General features: G+C 45.4%; 1 protein-coding gene across 2 annotated transcripts in view; it reads left to right on the top strand.

The window, feature by feature from the left end:
- Nucleotides 1–13,275, top strand: part of vwa8 (von Willebrand factor A domain containing 8) — a 92,049-nt gene that overhangs the window by 44,191 nt on the left and 34,583 nt on the right. For both annotated transcript variants that reach the window (XM_039014857.1, XM_039014856.1), the window contains exons 23-34: nucleotides 330–465; nucleotides 1,024–1,143; nucleotides 1,670–1,875; nucleotides 3,962–4,113; nucleotides 7,008–7,116; nucleotides 7,451–7,589; nucleotides 7,761–7,948; nucleotides 8,886–9,008; nucleotides 9,248–9,312; nucleotides 9,400–9,525; nucleotides 11,498–11,607; nucleotides 11,972–12,123. In XM_039014857.1, the coding sequence (XP_038870785.1) occupies nucleotides 330–465; nucleotides 1,024–1,143; nucleotides 1,670–1,875; nucleotides 3,962–4,113; nucleotides 7,008–7,116; nucleotides 7,451–7,589; nucleotides 7,761–7,948; nucleotides 8,886–9,008; nucleotides 9,248–9,312; nucleotides 9,400–9,525; nucleotides 11,498–11,607; nucleotides 11,972–12,123 (1,626 nt within the window). The remainder of the gene's footprint in view (nucleotides 1–329; nucleotides 466–1,023; nucleotides 1,144–1,669; nucleotides 1,876–3,961; nucleotides 4,114–7,007; nucleotides 7,117–7,450; nucleotides 7,590–7,760; nucleotides 7,949–8,885; nucleotides 9,009–9,247; nucleotides 9,313–9,399; nucleotides 9,526–11,497; nucleotides 11,608–11,971; nucleotides 12,124–13,275) is intronic.

The raw sequence follows: 13,275 nt of genomic DNA, 5'->3' as shown, positions 1-13,275 counted from the left end.
GTTCAGGTTTTTATTTGTTTGGCGTCTTTTACACGGGTTAAGTATTCAGCTGAAGGCTTTTTCCCCCCAATGTTTGGTAGCATTCCCGTCTTCCTCTGACCTTTGGCCTCACTCCGGTAATAGTCGATGTATGTGTTCTAGTTATTCACCTCCAGCTGTGAACATTTTACTCTTGGGGCTAGATCACTTGTTCATTTCAATCTTGTGTTTCTGGGTTTTGTTAAGTGTTGCTCTCCATCTCTCTCCCTTACTCTCTCTCTCTCTCCATCTCTCTCTCTCTCCTACTCCCTTTAACACTCAATTATGGTATTTACACACTCTGTGTGTAGGTGAAAGCTGTGAAGATGGGCCACATCCTAGTGATAGACGAGGCAGACAAAGCCCCCACTAACGTCACCTGTATACTGAAGACCCTGGTGGAGAGTGGAGAGATGATCCTCGCAGACGGACGCAGGATCGTCTCTGGTACACACACACACACACACACACACACACACACACACACACACACACACACACACACACACACACACACACACACACACACACACACACACACACACACACACACAGACACACACACTCACATGGAGTGCCAGACACACAAACACAGTATTGTTTACATTCCTCTGTGAGGCTAGACTATTCAGCATAGTGACAGTCTATTAGGTACGTTTAGTTAGAAGTGGAAAGTAAAACCAAGCGTAAACAGCCTACGACTCTAAGTCTACTGGTACCTGTCCATAAAGGCTTTTATGCTAACCCCTGTGAGTGGCTTGGATGGCCCTGGATTGTATATCATAGATCTGTTTATCTTTGTTGTCATTCTATCTTCTATTTATCCCTTCAATTATCCCCCCGTCTCTAAAGAGTACCTGGGACACTTCTTTGTCACCTGCCTAAACCACTCTTTGTTCTGGCTGAAGAGAGTGTGCTCGTGCGAGCATGTGTGCGCGTGATTGTGAGTGTGCGTGTGTCTGTGCATGTGTGTTTTGTACTTACAGTGTGTTGTGTCCTCATTAGACCCATTAGAAGCAGAGAGGAGACCTAACACCATAGCCATGCACCCAGACTTCAGGATGCTGGTCCTGGCTAACAGACCTGGCTTCCCCTTCTTGGGAAACGACTTCTTTGGCTCACTGGGTAAGACTCAGCTTTTGCAGTAACACTTTATGTACCTACATAAGGACTTCATAACACATTCATAAGCCATAGTGGATAGCATTTGTATGTCTCTGTGTCCAGTCTGACAGAATTTAGCGGTAGTTTCGTGAGCCAATGCTAACTATCGTTAGTGCAATGGCTGGAAGTCTGAGCATCTACTAGCATGCTAGTCACTGCGTTAGCGCTAGTTATCAACTTCCTTCAAACTGCTCGCAGAGACGAAAACATGGTATCCACAAGTTCATCTGACTATGGGGAAGTAGATTAACGGCCTCATTGCCAAAATCCCAAAGTATTCCTTAAAGAGCGGCAACACTTTAGTCAAACGGTCTCTACATAAGGACTTGGAAAACACATTCGTAAGCCATACATAACACGTTCATAAGTAGCACATAAGCATTTACGAATTGCCTGGTTAAAAAAACCACCAAATTGATGTTCTCAGCAGCTATGTCACGGTCACTTATACGGCACATTGACATATGTTGACATAACCATATTACAGGTGACATCTTCAGCTGCCACGCGGTGGACAACCCCAAGCCGCAGGCGGAGTTTGCCATGCTGAAGCAGTACGGGCCAGCGGTTCCCGACGCCACCCTGCACAAGCTGGTGGCAGCCTTCGGAGAGCTACGTGCCATGGCAGACCAGGGCACCATCACCTACCCCTACTCCACCAGGGAGGTGGTCAATATAGTCAAACATCTGCAGGTATGCTACAGACACACACACACATACAAACACATATACTCGTGCCAGAACAGTGGTTTGATGCTTTAGTGGGTCACAGAGTTCTTTTATGAATAGTTAATAATGTAGTGTTTAATTCATGGGGGGAATGTCCTAAGGGTGTCCTTGTGTCTGAGTGACCATGTTACCCACCGCCGGATAACTCCCACTTCCATGACCTCAGCCTGCCTGGAGAGAAACATGCATGCGTACACTAAAGAGACCGACATATACTGTATACAGAAAGTATTCAGACCCCTTGACTTTTTCCACATTACAGCCTTATTCTATTTTTTTTTTTTTTTTTTTTACATTTCTCTCTCTACACACAATACCTCATAATGACAAAGCAAAAATAGGTTTTTGAAAATGTTTGCATATTTATAATAATAATAAAAAAATGGAAATATCTAATTTACATAAGTAATCAGACCCTTTACTCAGTACGTTGTTGAAGCACCTTTGGCAGCGGTTACATCTTCGAGTCTTCTTGGGTATGACGCTACAAGCTTGGCACACCTGTATTTGGGGAGTTTCTCCCATTGTTCTCTGCAGATCCTCTCAAGCTCTGTCAGGTTAGATGGGGAGCGTCGCTGCACAGCTATTTTCAGGTTTCTCCAGAGATGTTCAATCGGGTTTAAGTCCGGGCTCTGGCTGGGCCACTCAAGGACATTCAAAGACTTGTCCCGAAGCCACTCCTGCGTTGTCTTGGCTTGTGTGCTTAGGGTCGTTGTCCTGTTGGAGGGTGAACCTTCGACCCAGTCTGAAGACCTGAGCTCTCTGGATGTAGTTTTCATCAAGAATCTCTCTGTGCTTTGCTCCGTTCATCTTTGCCTGGATCCTGACTAGTCTCCCAGTCCCTGCTGCTGAAAAACATCCCCACAGCATGATGCTACCACCACCATGCTTCACTGTAGGGATGGTGCCAGGTTTCCTCCAGACGTGACGCTTGGCATTCAGGCCAAAGAGTTCAATCTAGGTTTAATCAGACCAGAGAATCTTGTTTCTCATGGTCTGAGAGTCCTTTAGGTGCCTTTTGGGAAACACCTCCCTGACAAAGGCCCTTCTCCCAGCTCTTCAAGAGTCTTGGTGGTTCCAAACTTTTTCCATTTAATAATGATGAATGCCTCTGTGTTCTTTGACCTTCAATGCTACAGAAATGTGTTGGTACCATTCCCCAGATCTGTGCCTCGACACAATCCTGTCTCTGAGCTCTACGGACAATTCCGTCGACCTCATGGCTTGGTTTTTGCTCTGACATGCACTGTCAACTGTGGGACCTTATATAGACAGGTGTGTGCCTTTCCAAAACATGTCCATTCTATTGATTTTGCCACAGGTGGACTCCAATCAAGTTGTAGAAACATCTCAAGGATGATCAATGGAAACAGGATGCACTTGAGCTCAATTTCAAGTTTCATAGTAAAGAGTCTGAATACTTATGTAAATAAGGTATTTCTGTTTTTTAATTCTTAATACGTTTGCAACAATTTCTAAAAACCTGTTTTCGCTTTGTCATTATGGGGTATTGTATATAGGTTGATGAGGACAATTTTTTAAGTTTAATCTCATTTTAGAGTATGGCTGTAAGGTAACAAAATGTGGAAAAGGTGAAGGGGTCTGAATACTTTCAGAACTCACCGTATAGGCCAAGCTTGTCCAGTGGCCTGATGTGTGCAGTGGTGAGGGGTGAGAGAGTAGAACGCTCAGAGAGGCTCTTTTGGTACATCACCAGTATGTTTACATTGACTAACCATCTCCCTCATCCAGACGGCTGCTGCATATGACATGCTTCTATTTTTACCTCTCGTATCATTAATCATCGGGGCACAGAGGAGAGGGGATGCGCGCTTGTGTGATTTTCAGTAAGTCCCCATGGCAACACAGAAAGTGAAGTTAGTGTAGGGATAGTTAGCAGGGAAAGTAGGGAGGTAAGAAGAGAGTGATGAGCTGTGTATTGTCCTCACACTGACCCTGCTGGTTACACTTACACTACTGCTGGGTGTTTATTCTCTCTCTCGCCATTGCTCTCCCCCTTCTTTCTCTCCCCCTGTCACTCACCATACAGAGATTCCCAGATGAGGGTTTGGCCAACGTGGTGCGGAACGTCTTTGACTTTGACTCGTACAACAAGGACACGCGGGAGGTACTGATCGAAGCGCTGCACAAGCACGGCATTCCCATCGGAGCCAAGCCCAGCAGCGTCCACCTAGCCAAGGAGTAAGACCGCCGTGACCACCGGAGAATCACACACACACAAACACACACACACACACACACACACACACACACACACACACACACACACACACACACACACACACACACACACACACCCTGGCCTCTAGCATACACTGGCACCCTGAGCCGTTATACATAGAAAGAGGGAGAGAGGACAGAAAGAAGTGTGTACGGTCACATGAGATGGGCATTGAGTTGTGGTCAAACACTCTGACTGTGACACAGTGTGCCTTGCTACGGTGAGGCTTGTTCAATAGGCCACTAAAAAGACACTAATTGGACAAGCCACTTGCTGCTAGCTGTTTGATAAGATTAATACCCCCCCCAGACATGACCATGTACTGACAGTGTACCTCCCCCAGGTCAGTGAGGATAGCATGGATAGTCCGTTTACTTTTCCCTACACACGTCTGGTATCGTAGATTAGTAACAGCCTACTGTGGCTCGCAAGCATAACCACTCACTACTGGCCACCGTTGATGGTCGGTTATACAGTATGTATATACTGTTATGTATCTACCTATACGGTTGTACAGTTGTGTGTGTTACTTAGCCTTTTTTATATATTAGAATGTTTTAGGTATGAATGTATGCTGTTTTTACCATCTCAATATTCCGATTAAATGAAGTATTTCCTAATTTCATTAGAAAGACAGGTAAGGATTAATTTAAGATTATATTCCACCTCATCATATATGTATAGATTTTAATAAAGGAAAATATTTGTTTCTTCTGTCTCCTGTTTTTCATTAAAAACCCTGTTTTTGTGAAGTTTTCTTTTATAATCCTCAAGTAGAACAATCTTGAGGGCCAAACAGGGAAGAAACAAGTATTTTCCTTCCATGATGAGTCTTTATGAGTCTAGATTGGTATGACATGATTATGTTTAATAGACTAGGTTAGATGTGCTATTACTAAGGCTGTCTAGTAAGGCAACCTGATTCCTAGCATGGCAACTTAACACCAAACATGTGTACCATGGTTGGATTCAATTCAGAATTGAATTGAGAATGCATCTAAATTCATATTCAATTCTTGAATTGTAATTGAAGTATACAGAATTGCAATTTGAATTAAATTAAATATAATTTAATTTGGTGAAATTCAATGAAATTCAAACGCCTCATTTTTGGTGTAGTCTATACAAATATACATATTGTACAAAAAACATCAAGCATGTTGTTATATACATGCATTTAAAATATTGTTGAAACAATTGATTTTCAGGACAAACTCTTAAAATGAATGATCAAGGGAAACAAAACCTGTATGCAAATATTCAAAGTTATTATATTTCATTAAACACTTTCCAGAATGCATTAGTTTGACACTCAAGTTGACCCTGAGGCCTTCAAAAAGAAGCCAAACAAATTAAATGGTTGGTGGAAATATAATAGGCTATTCTAAGCACGAAGGTTAAAAGAGTAAATGAACATTGTTTCCAGAGAAAAGTGATATATTCTTTGGTATCTGGAAGTGTGACCTGTCCGATTCAATGAAACTCATGTTCTATGACTGAGTGAAATTTCTTTGAATTGCACTGAATTCAATTCTAGTTCCTATCATTCAAATTCTGCATCCTGTGGGGTGGGGCTAATTCAATTCCAATTTATATTCATGAGTTGATTGGGAGTCAATTCCAAAATGTCATTGAGCCCAACCCTGGTGTGTACCGCATTGTCCTATTCAATTTCCAATATGTATTAAATAGAAATGCTTTGGTCACAATCTAAAATGGGATTTAGCCAATACACGGAATAACCTTCCACAATCTGTTTTGCCCAGTTGTATCAAAGTAAATATCTCTACTCTTTGAACTCGAGCAGTCCAAATTGGGCCAAACCGTTACTAGACACGTTGTATAATTCGTTCAGAATTTCTATTTTTAGGGTGATTTCTATTGAGTTGGACAGTTCCTGGTGGTTTGGTATATTGTGGTGTTGTTTCTTACATCCCACCTGCGACCTATTACACCGTGGCCGGTGGCCTAAACCCAGCAGTGAGTCATGGGAAAGTGTGGGTTTCCATAGAAGATCTGGACAGACACAACAAGGGAGGTCAGCCAGATACACACCCAGATACATACACACAGTATTTATACACAGACCACACAAAATGCTATTTATTCACAGACCACACAAAACGCTAAACTTATTGATATCCCCTAGTCTGTATTTTCAGATTAGTGCAGATGAGGGAGAGAAGACGATGAACGTTTGATTGAAATGCACCCCATATCTTTTTACTCAAATCCCATACGATATGGCCTCACGATTGGCGCAGTGGTCTAAGGCAATGCATCGCAGTGCTAGCTGTGCCACTAGAGATTCTGGGTCCAGGCTCTGTCGCAGCCGGCCGCGACCGGGAGACCCATGGGCCGGCGCACAATTAGGGGAGGGTTTGGCTGGCAGGGATGTCCTTGTGCCGTTGCGCACTAGTGACTCCTGTGGCGGGCCGGGCACAGTGCACGCTGACACTGTCGCCAGGTGTACGGTGTTTCCTCTGACACATTGGTGCGGCTGGCTTCCGGGTTAAGTGGGCATTGTGTCAAGAAGCAGTACGGCTGGTTGGGTTGTGTTTCGGAGGACGCACGGCTCTCGACCTTCGCCTCTCCCGAGTCCGTACGGGAGTTGCAGCAACGAGACAAGACTCTAACTACCAATTGGATACCATGAACTTGGGGAGAAAAAGGGGTAAATTTAATCCCATACGATACTGCACTTACCCTATATACATGTAGTGCACTTAGTTTTAGTCAGTCCTAGAGCCCTATTTGTACTTGAGATGTATCCTAAGAGTCCTTCGCACCTTTCTGATAGTGCTGTGTGTGGTTGTCATGGTAATGCCCTGTGACCTCTCCCCCTCCCTCCTAGGCTTCCCCTCCCAGAGGTCAGGATGTCTGGCTACTGGACCACCAACCAGGAGGGGAACGCCCGGCGCAAACTGCTCTGCCCTACCGAGACGCACCCCATCGATATAAAGGTAATAACACACACACACACACACACACACACACATTTTAAAGGTACTAACACACACACACATTTTAAAGGTACTAACACACACACGCATTTTAAAGGTACTAACACACACACACATTTTAAAGGTACTAACACATACACACATTTTAAAGGTACTAACACACACACACATTTTAAAGGTACTAACACACACACACATTTTAAAGGTACTAACACACACACACATTTTAAAGGTACTAACACACACACACACAGTTTATGAAGTGCATAGGGGCTAGAGGTTTCTAGACAGGGCCGTCATTTTGCGTCCTTGACTTTGTGCACTGTGTTTGTAGGGGCCAGTGTTTCTACGTGTGCAGGGCTACCCCTGTGAGAGGCAGGAGTCCAGAGCTCTGAGCTTCACCGAAGAGAAAGCTACCTGGCAGATCCCCATGAGCGAGGTCAACATCATCTGTGACGTAACCACCAACAACGGTAGGAGATACATACACATGCCACACGCATGCATTTAAACACACCTCACACACACACATCGCAAACTATGTGGCTACATGTAACCCAGTGTGTCTGCACGCAACGAGAGGACAAGAGTACACAACAGCCCCCACCTCCTCCACACACTAACACACTAACTTCCTGTTTCAGATGCGATCTACATGGCTACGTGTAACCCGGTGTGCCTGTTTGCAATGAAGGAGAGCGGAGACACAGTCCAGTGTATGGAGCTGTATGATGTCTTCCCCAGGACCATCAGTGGAGTCTGGCAGCCCTTTGTGACTGTCGCTGCCCTGGGCAGCCCACTGGAGGGACAGGTGGTGCTACATGAGGAACAGGTAGGGGAGACCTCAGAGACGCACACACCCACCTCATATAGCTCCAGACTATGAGAGATTACTTAAAACGGCTAAATATGCACATACCGTGCACTCTTTCATAACCCAAATTATTATACAGCTTTTACGTATTAGGAGGGAAGAAATAGCCTTTGTTTTGGAGAGGACAGGAAAACAGAAATAGAGAGAGAAAGTGAGTGATTGTATATAATTTCTCCTGTCCAAACAAATAGAACTCCAGATATCATAACAGAGGTTATGCAGAGGTCATGGCTCTCTCAGGGGAGAAAAAAATAAAACAAGAAAGAAATGTTTTTAATGGAACACTGTCAGCTAGCCAGAACACACACGCATGCATGCATACACACAGACGTGCGCACATACACACACGCACACACACTCCAGCACCAACTCCCAAAGAGTGACAGTTGGTTTCTATACATATATATATATCTCAGAGTTCAAAGAGCTAGGCCATAAGGAAGCTATTACAGTATGGTAGAGGGAGGGTTAGTCCTGGGATAGCTGTTCCCCTGCCCCTTGGCTTTCCCCATAAAAAGTGAACTGAAGATTTAGCAGTGTGCGTCATGAATAAAAGCCTTGGCTTAGCTGAGCGAGACACTCTTACACGCACGCAGACACGCATGCACAGCGACTACTGACTGTAGTGGAAGATTAACACTGGATAGTGGCGCCCTCTGGTGACTGGGGTGTGAAGGGTGGAATGAATCTATGGTGCTTTAATGTCCGTCAAGAGGAGACCGCTCATCGCAGTGCTAGCGGTGCCACAGACAAAATGCTTGGTCCTTCCAGATGTAGCCTACCTGCATAACACAGCTTAGTCCTGCAGATCACTGTGGCCTGATTCTCCCCCAACTGCTCTTTCTAACCAAGTACGCTCTCTCTCTCTCTTTCTCTCTCTCTCTCTCTCTCTCAGAGTAACACAGTATTACATCTAGACGTATTAACAGGAGCGGTGAGGAGACTCATTCTGTCACAGGAGCCAGAACAGCCCGCCCCTAAAGCTTCCAGTTGGTGGAGCAGCAGCAAGGAGGCACAGGTCTCATACCCACTGAAACTCCATTCGGCCATCTGACCACTTCCTTTATACCACTTGTACAACAAAATCCACAAAATAAAGTCATACATGATATGCCACATACACAAGATACAGTATGTCATACATGCGTAGAGGTTTTTTTGTGAATATTCTCTTTAACAGAACATTGACTCGAGACAACGAAACAGGTTGTCACCTGTGTACTGTACACTACGTAATCCAGAATGTTTTTTTTTTAGGGAGGTCATAAGATGTGCCGGGAGTTTGCCTACAAGAACTGGCTCCTGTTCTACAAGGAGGGCGGGTAAGCTCAGCTCATTGCTACACTACCTCCTTCCCCTTTGCTTTTTCAAACTGTAAAGTGAAGTGTGTCCCTCCTGTGTTGCTGTAGTAACCAGTTGGATGTGCTGGATGTGCTGGAGGGCCGGGTTCACACCATCTCCCTCCCCATCAACCTCAGCAAGGTATTTCTGGTGGCAGAGGATCGCTGGCTACTGGTGGAGAGCAACACCAACAAGTAATTAATCCTCTACCCGCCTCTCCTTTACCTTGCTCTTCTCCTTTACTCTGCTCCTCTCCTTTACTCTGCTCCTCTCCTTTACTCTGCTCCTCTCCTTTACTCTGCTCCTCTCCTTCACTCAGCTCCTCTCCTTTACTCTGCTCCTCTCCTTTACTCTGCTCCTCTCCTTTACTCTGTTCCTCTCCTCTCCTTTACTCTGCTCCTCTCCTTTACTCTGCTCCTTTCCTCTGCTCCTCTCCTTTACTCTGCTCCTTTCCTCTGCTCCTCTCCTTTACTCTGCTCCTCTCCTCTCCTTTACTGTGCTCCTTTCCTCTCCTTTACTCTGTTCCTCTCCTCTCCTTTACTCTGCTCCTTTCCTCTCCTTTACTCTGTTCCTCTCCTCTCCTTTACTCTGCTCCTTTCCTCTCCTTTCCTCTGCTCCTCTCCTTTACTCTGCTCCTCTCCTTTACTCTGCTCCTCTCCTTTACTCTGCTCCTCTCCTTTACTCTGCTCCTCTCCTTTCCTCTGCTCCTCTCCTTTACTCTGCTCCTCTCCTTTACTCTGCTCCTCTCCTTTACTCTGCTCCTCTCCTTTACTCTGCTCCTCTCCTCTCCTTTACTCTGCTCCTCTCCTTTACTCTGCTGCTCTCCTCTCCTTTACTCTGCTCCTCTCCTTTACTCTGCTCCTCTCCTTTACTCTGCTCCTCTCCTTTACTCTGCTCCTCTCCTTTACTCTGCTCCTCTCCTTTACTCTGCTCCTCTCCTTCACTCAGCTCCTCTCCTTTACTCTGCTCCTCTCCTTTACTCTGCTCCTCTCCTTTACTCTGTTCCTCTCCTCTCCTTTACTCTGCTCCTCTCCTTTACTCTGCTCCTTTCCTCTGCTCCTCTCCTTTACTCTGCTCCTTTCCTCTGCTCCTCTCCTTTACTCTGCTCCTCTCCTCTCCTTTACTGTGCTCCTTTCCTCTCCTTTACTCTGTTCCTCTCCTCTCCTTTACTCTGCTCCTTTCCTCTCCTTTACTCTGTTCCTCTCCTCTCCTTTCCTCTGCTCCTTTCCTCTCCTTTCCTCTGCTCCTCTCCTTTACTCTGCTCCTCTCCTTTACTCTGCTCCTCTCCTTTACTCTGCTCCTCTCCTTTACTCTGCTCCTCTCCTTTCCTCTGCTCCTCTCCTTTACTCTGCTCCTCTCCTCTCCTTTACTCTGCTCCTCTCCTTTACTCTGCTCCTCTCCTTTCCTCTGCTCCTCTCCTTTACTCTGCTCCTCTCCTTTACTCTGCTCCTCTCCTTTACTCTGCTCCTCTCCTTTACTCTGCTCCTCTCCTTTCCTCTGCTCCTCTCCTTTACTCTGCTCCTCTCCTTTACTCTGCTCCTCTCCTTTACTCTGCTCCTCTCCTTTACTCTGCTCCTCTCCTCTCCTTTCCTCTGCTCCTCTCCTTTCCTCTGCTCCTCTCCTTTCCTCTGCTCCTCTCCTTTCCTCTGCTCCTCTCCTTTACTCTGCTCCTCTCCTTTACTCTGCTCCTCTCCTTTACTCTGCTCCTCTCCTTTACTCTGCTCCTCTCCTTTACTCTGCTCCTCTCCTCTCCTTCACTCTGCTCCTCTCCTTTACTCTGCTCCTCTCCTTTGGGGCGGCAGGTAGCCTAGTGGTTAGATCGTTGGGCCTAACCGAAAGGTTGCTGGATCGAATCCCCGAGCTGACACGGTAAAAATCTGTCGTTCTGCCCCTGAACAAGGCAGTTAACCCACTGTTCCCCGGTAGGCTGTCATTGTAAATAAGAATGTGTTCTTAACTGACTTGCCTAGTTAAATAAAGGTTAAATAAAGGTTAAAAAAAAGTAATTACCTGCTCCTCTACTCTGCTCTTCTATTCTCCCTCATTCACCTCTCTTCTTTCCTCTTTTCATCTTTTCTCTTCTCTTCTCATTTCTTCTCTTCTCCTCTGCTCTTCTTCTATCTTCATTCATCGGGGGGGGGGGCTCGGGGGGTGTTTTGTTTACAGGAAGTTCCTGCTGACCAAACCCATGCACATGGGAGCAGAAGACTCTGGGGTGTGTCAGCTACATAGCATCAGTGAGGATGGCGTCAGCACCGGCCATGGAGCCAGCTCAGGTAACACAACAGAGCACTCAACATATAAGGACATGAGTCATTTAATGTCCCTGACACTATGTCCATACCCATCCTCAACTTTCTTTCTCCTCCCCATCTCTCTTCCTCACTCTTCTCACCTCTCGCTTTTCTTCTTTCTTCACCCCCCCCCATCTCCCTTTCTTACCCCATCTACCCCCACCTGCCCATATAAATCTATATCTCTGTCTGCCTCCTTTTCCCTACCTCGTTCCCTCTCTCTCTCCCTCCTTTCCTCTCTCTCTCTGCTTCCCTCATTTCCTCTCTCTTTCTCCCCCCTGCCTCTCTCCCTCTGTCCCTCCCTCTCTCTTTCTTCCTCCCTCTCTCTCCCCCCTCTGTCTCTCAGATGAGATGTGTGTACCCCAGACAGTGGGTAGTGACCAGCTGCCTAATGAGAACCTGAGTGCAGCCCTGGGTCAGAAGATAGTCTCTCCCAACCGACTCCTCTCTGACACCTCCTCCTACGCACGCATCATAGTGGGCTTCCCTGACCTCATGGTGAGAGACCAGTGTATAATGATCAATTACTTTTTATTATAGCTATCAAGACTTTTTGATGAGAAATATCTTGACTTTTGGTTAGAGAGGTACAAAAGTATCTATATCCACAGTAAAACGAGTCCTATATCGACATAACCTGAAAGGCCGCTCAGCAAGGAAGAAGCAACTGCTCCAAAACCGCCATAAAAAAGCCAGACTACGGTTTGCAACTGCACTTGTGGACAAAGATCGTACTTTTTGGAGAAATGTCCTCTAGTCTGATGAAACAAAAATAGAACAGTTTGGCCATAATGACCATCGTTATGTTTGGAGGAAAAGGGGGGAGGCTTGCAAGCCGAAGAACACCATCCCAAACGTGAAGCACGGGGGTGGCAGCATCATGTTGTGGGGATGCTTTGCTGCAGGAGGGACTGGTGCACTTCACAAAATAGATGGCATCATGAGGATGGAAAATTATGTGGATATATTGAAGCAACATCCCAAGACATCAGTCAGGAAGTTAAAGCTTCATCGCAAATGGGTCTTCCAAATGGACAATGAGTCCAAGCATACTTCCAAAGTTGTGGCAAAATGGCTTAAGGACAACAAAGTCAAGGTATTGGAGTGGCCATCACAAAGCCCTGACCTCAATCCCATAGAAAATGTGTGGGCAGAACTGAAAAAGCGTGTGCGAGCAAGAAGGCCTACAAACCTGACTCAGTTACACCATGCTCTGTCAGGAGGAATGGACCAAAATGCACCCAACGTATTGTGGGAAGCTTGTGGAAGGCTACGCAAAACATTTGACCCAAGTTAAACCATTTAAAGGCAATGCTACCAAATACTAATTGAGTGTATGTAAACTTCTGACCCACTGGGAATGTGATGAAAGAAATTAAAGCTGAAATAAATAATTCTCTCTACTATTATTCTGACATTTCACATTCTTAAAATAAAGTGGTGATTCTAACTGACCTAAAACAGGGAATTTTTACTGGGATTAAATGTCAGGAATTGTGAAAAACTGAGTTTAAATGTTTTTGGCTAAGGTGTATGTATACTTCTGACTTCAACTGTAAATCCTTTTAATAAGAGATATCATGACATTTGATTAAAGATGTCATGACTTTTCGATTAGAGGTATGAAGTTAGAATCGCTTTGTTGTTTCT

Source organism: Salvelinus namaycush, chromosome 19 (genome assembly GCF_016432855.1).
Source record: "Salvelinus namaycush isolate Seneca chromosome 19, SaNama_1.0, whole genome shotgun sequence".
Classification (NCBI taxonomy): Eukaryota; Metazoa; Chordata; class Actinopteri; order Salmoniformes; family Salmonidae; genus Salvelinus; species Salvelinus namaycush.
This window is presented reverse-complemented; position numbering and strand designations above follow the sequence as displayed.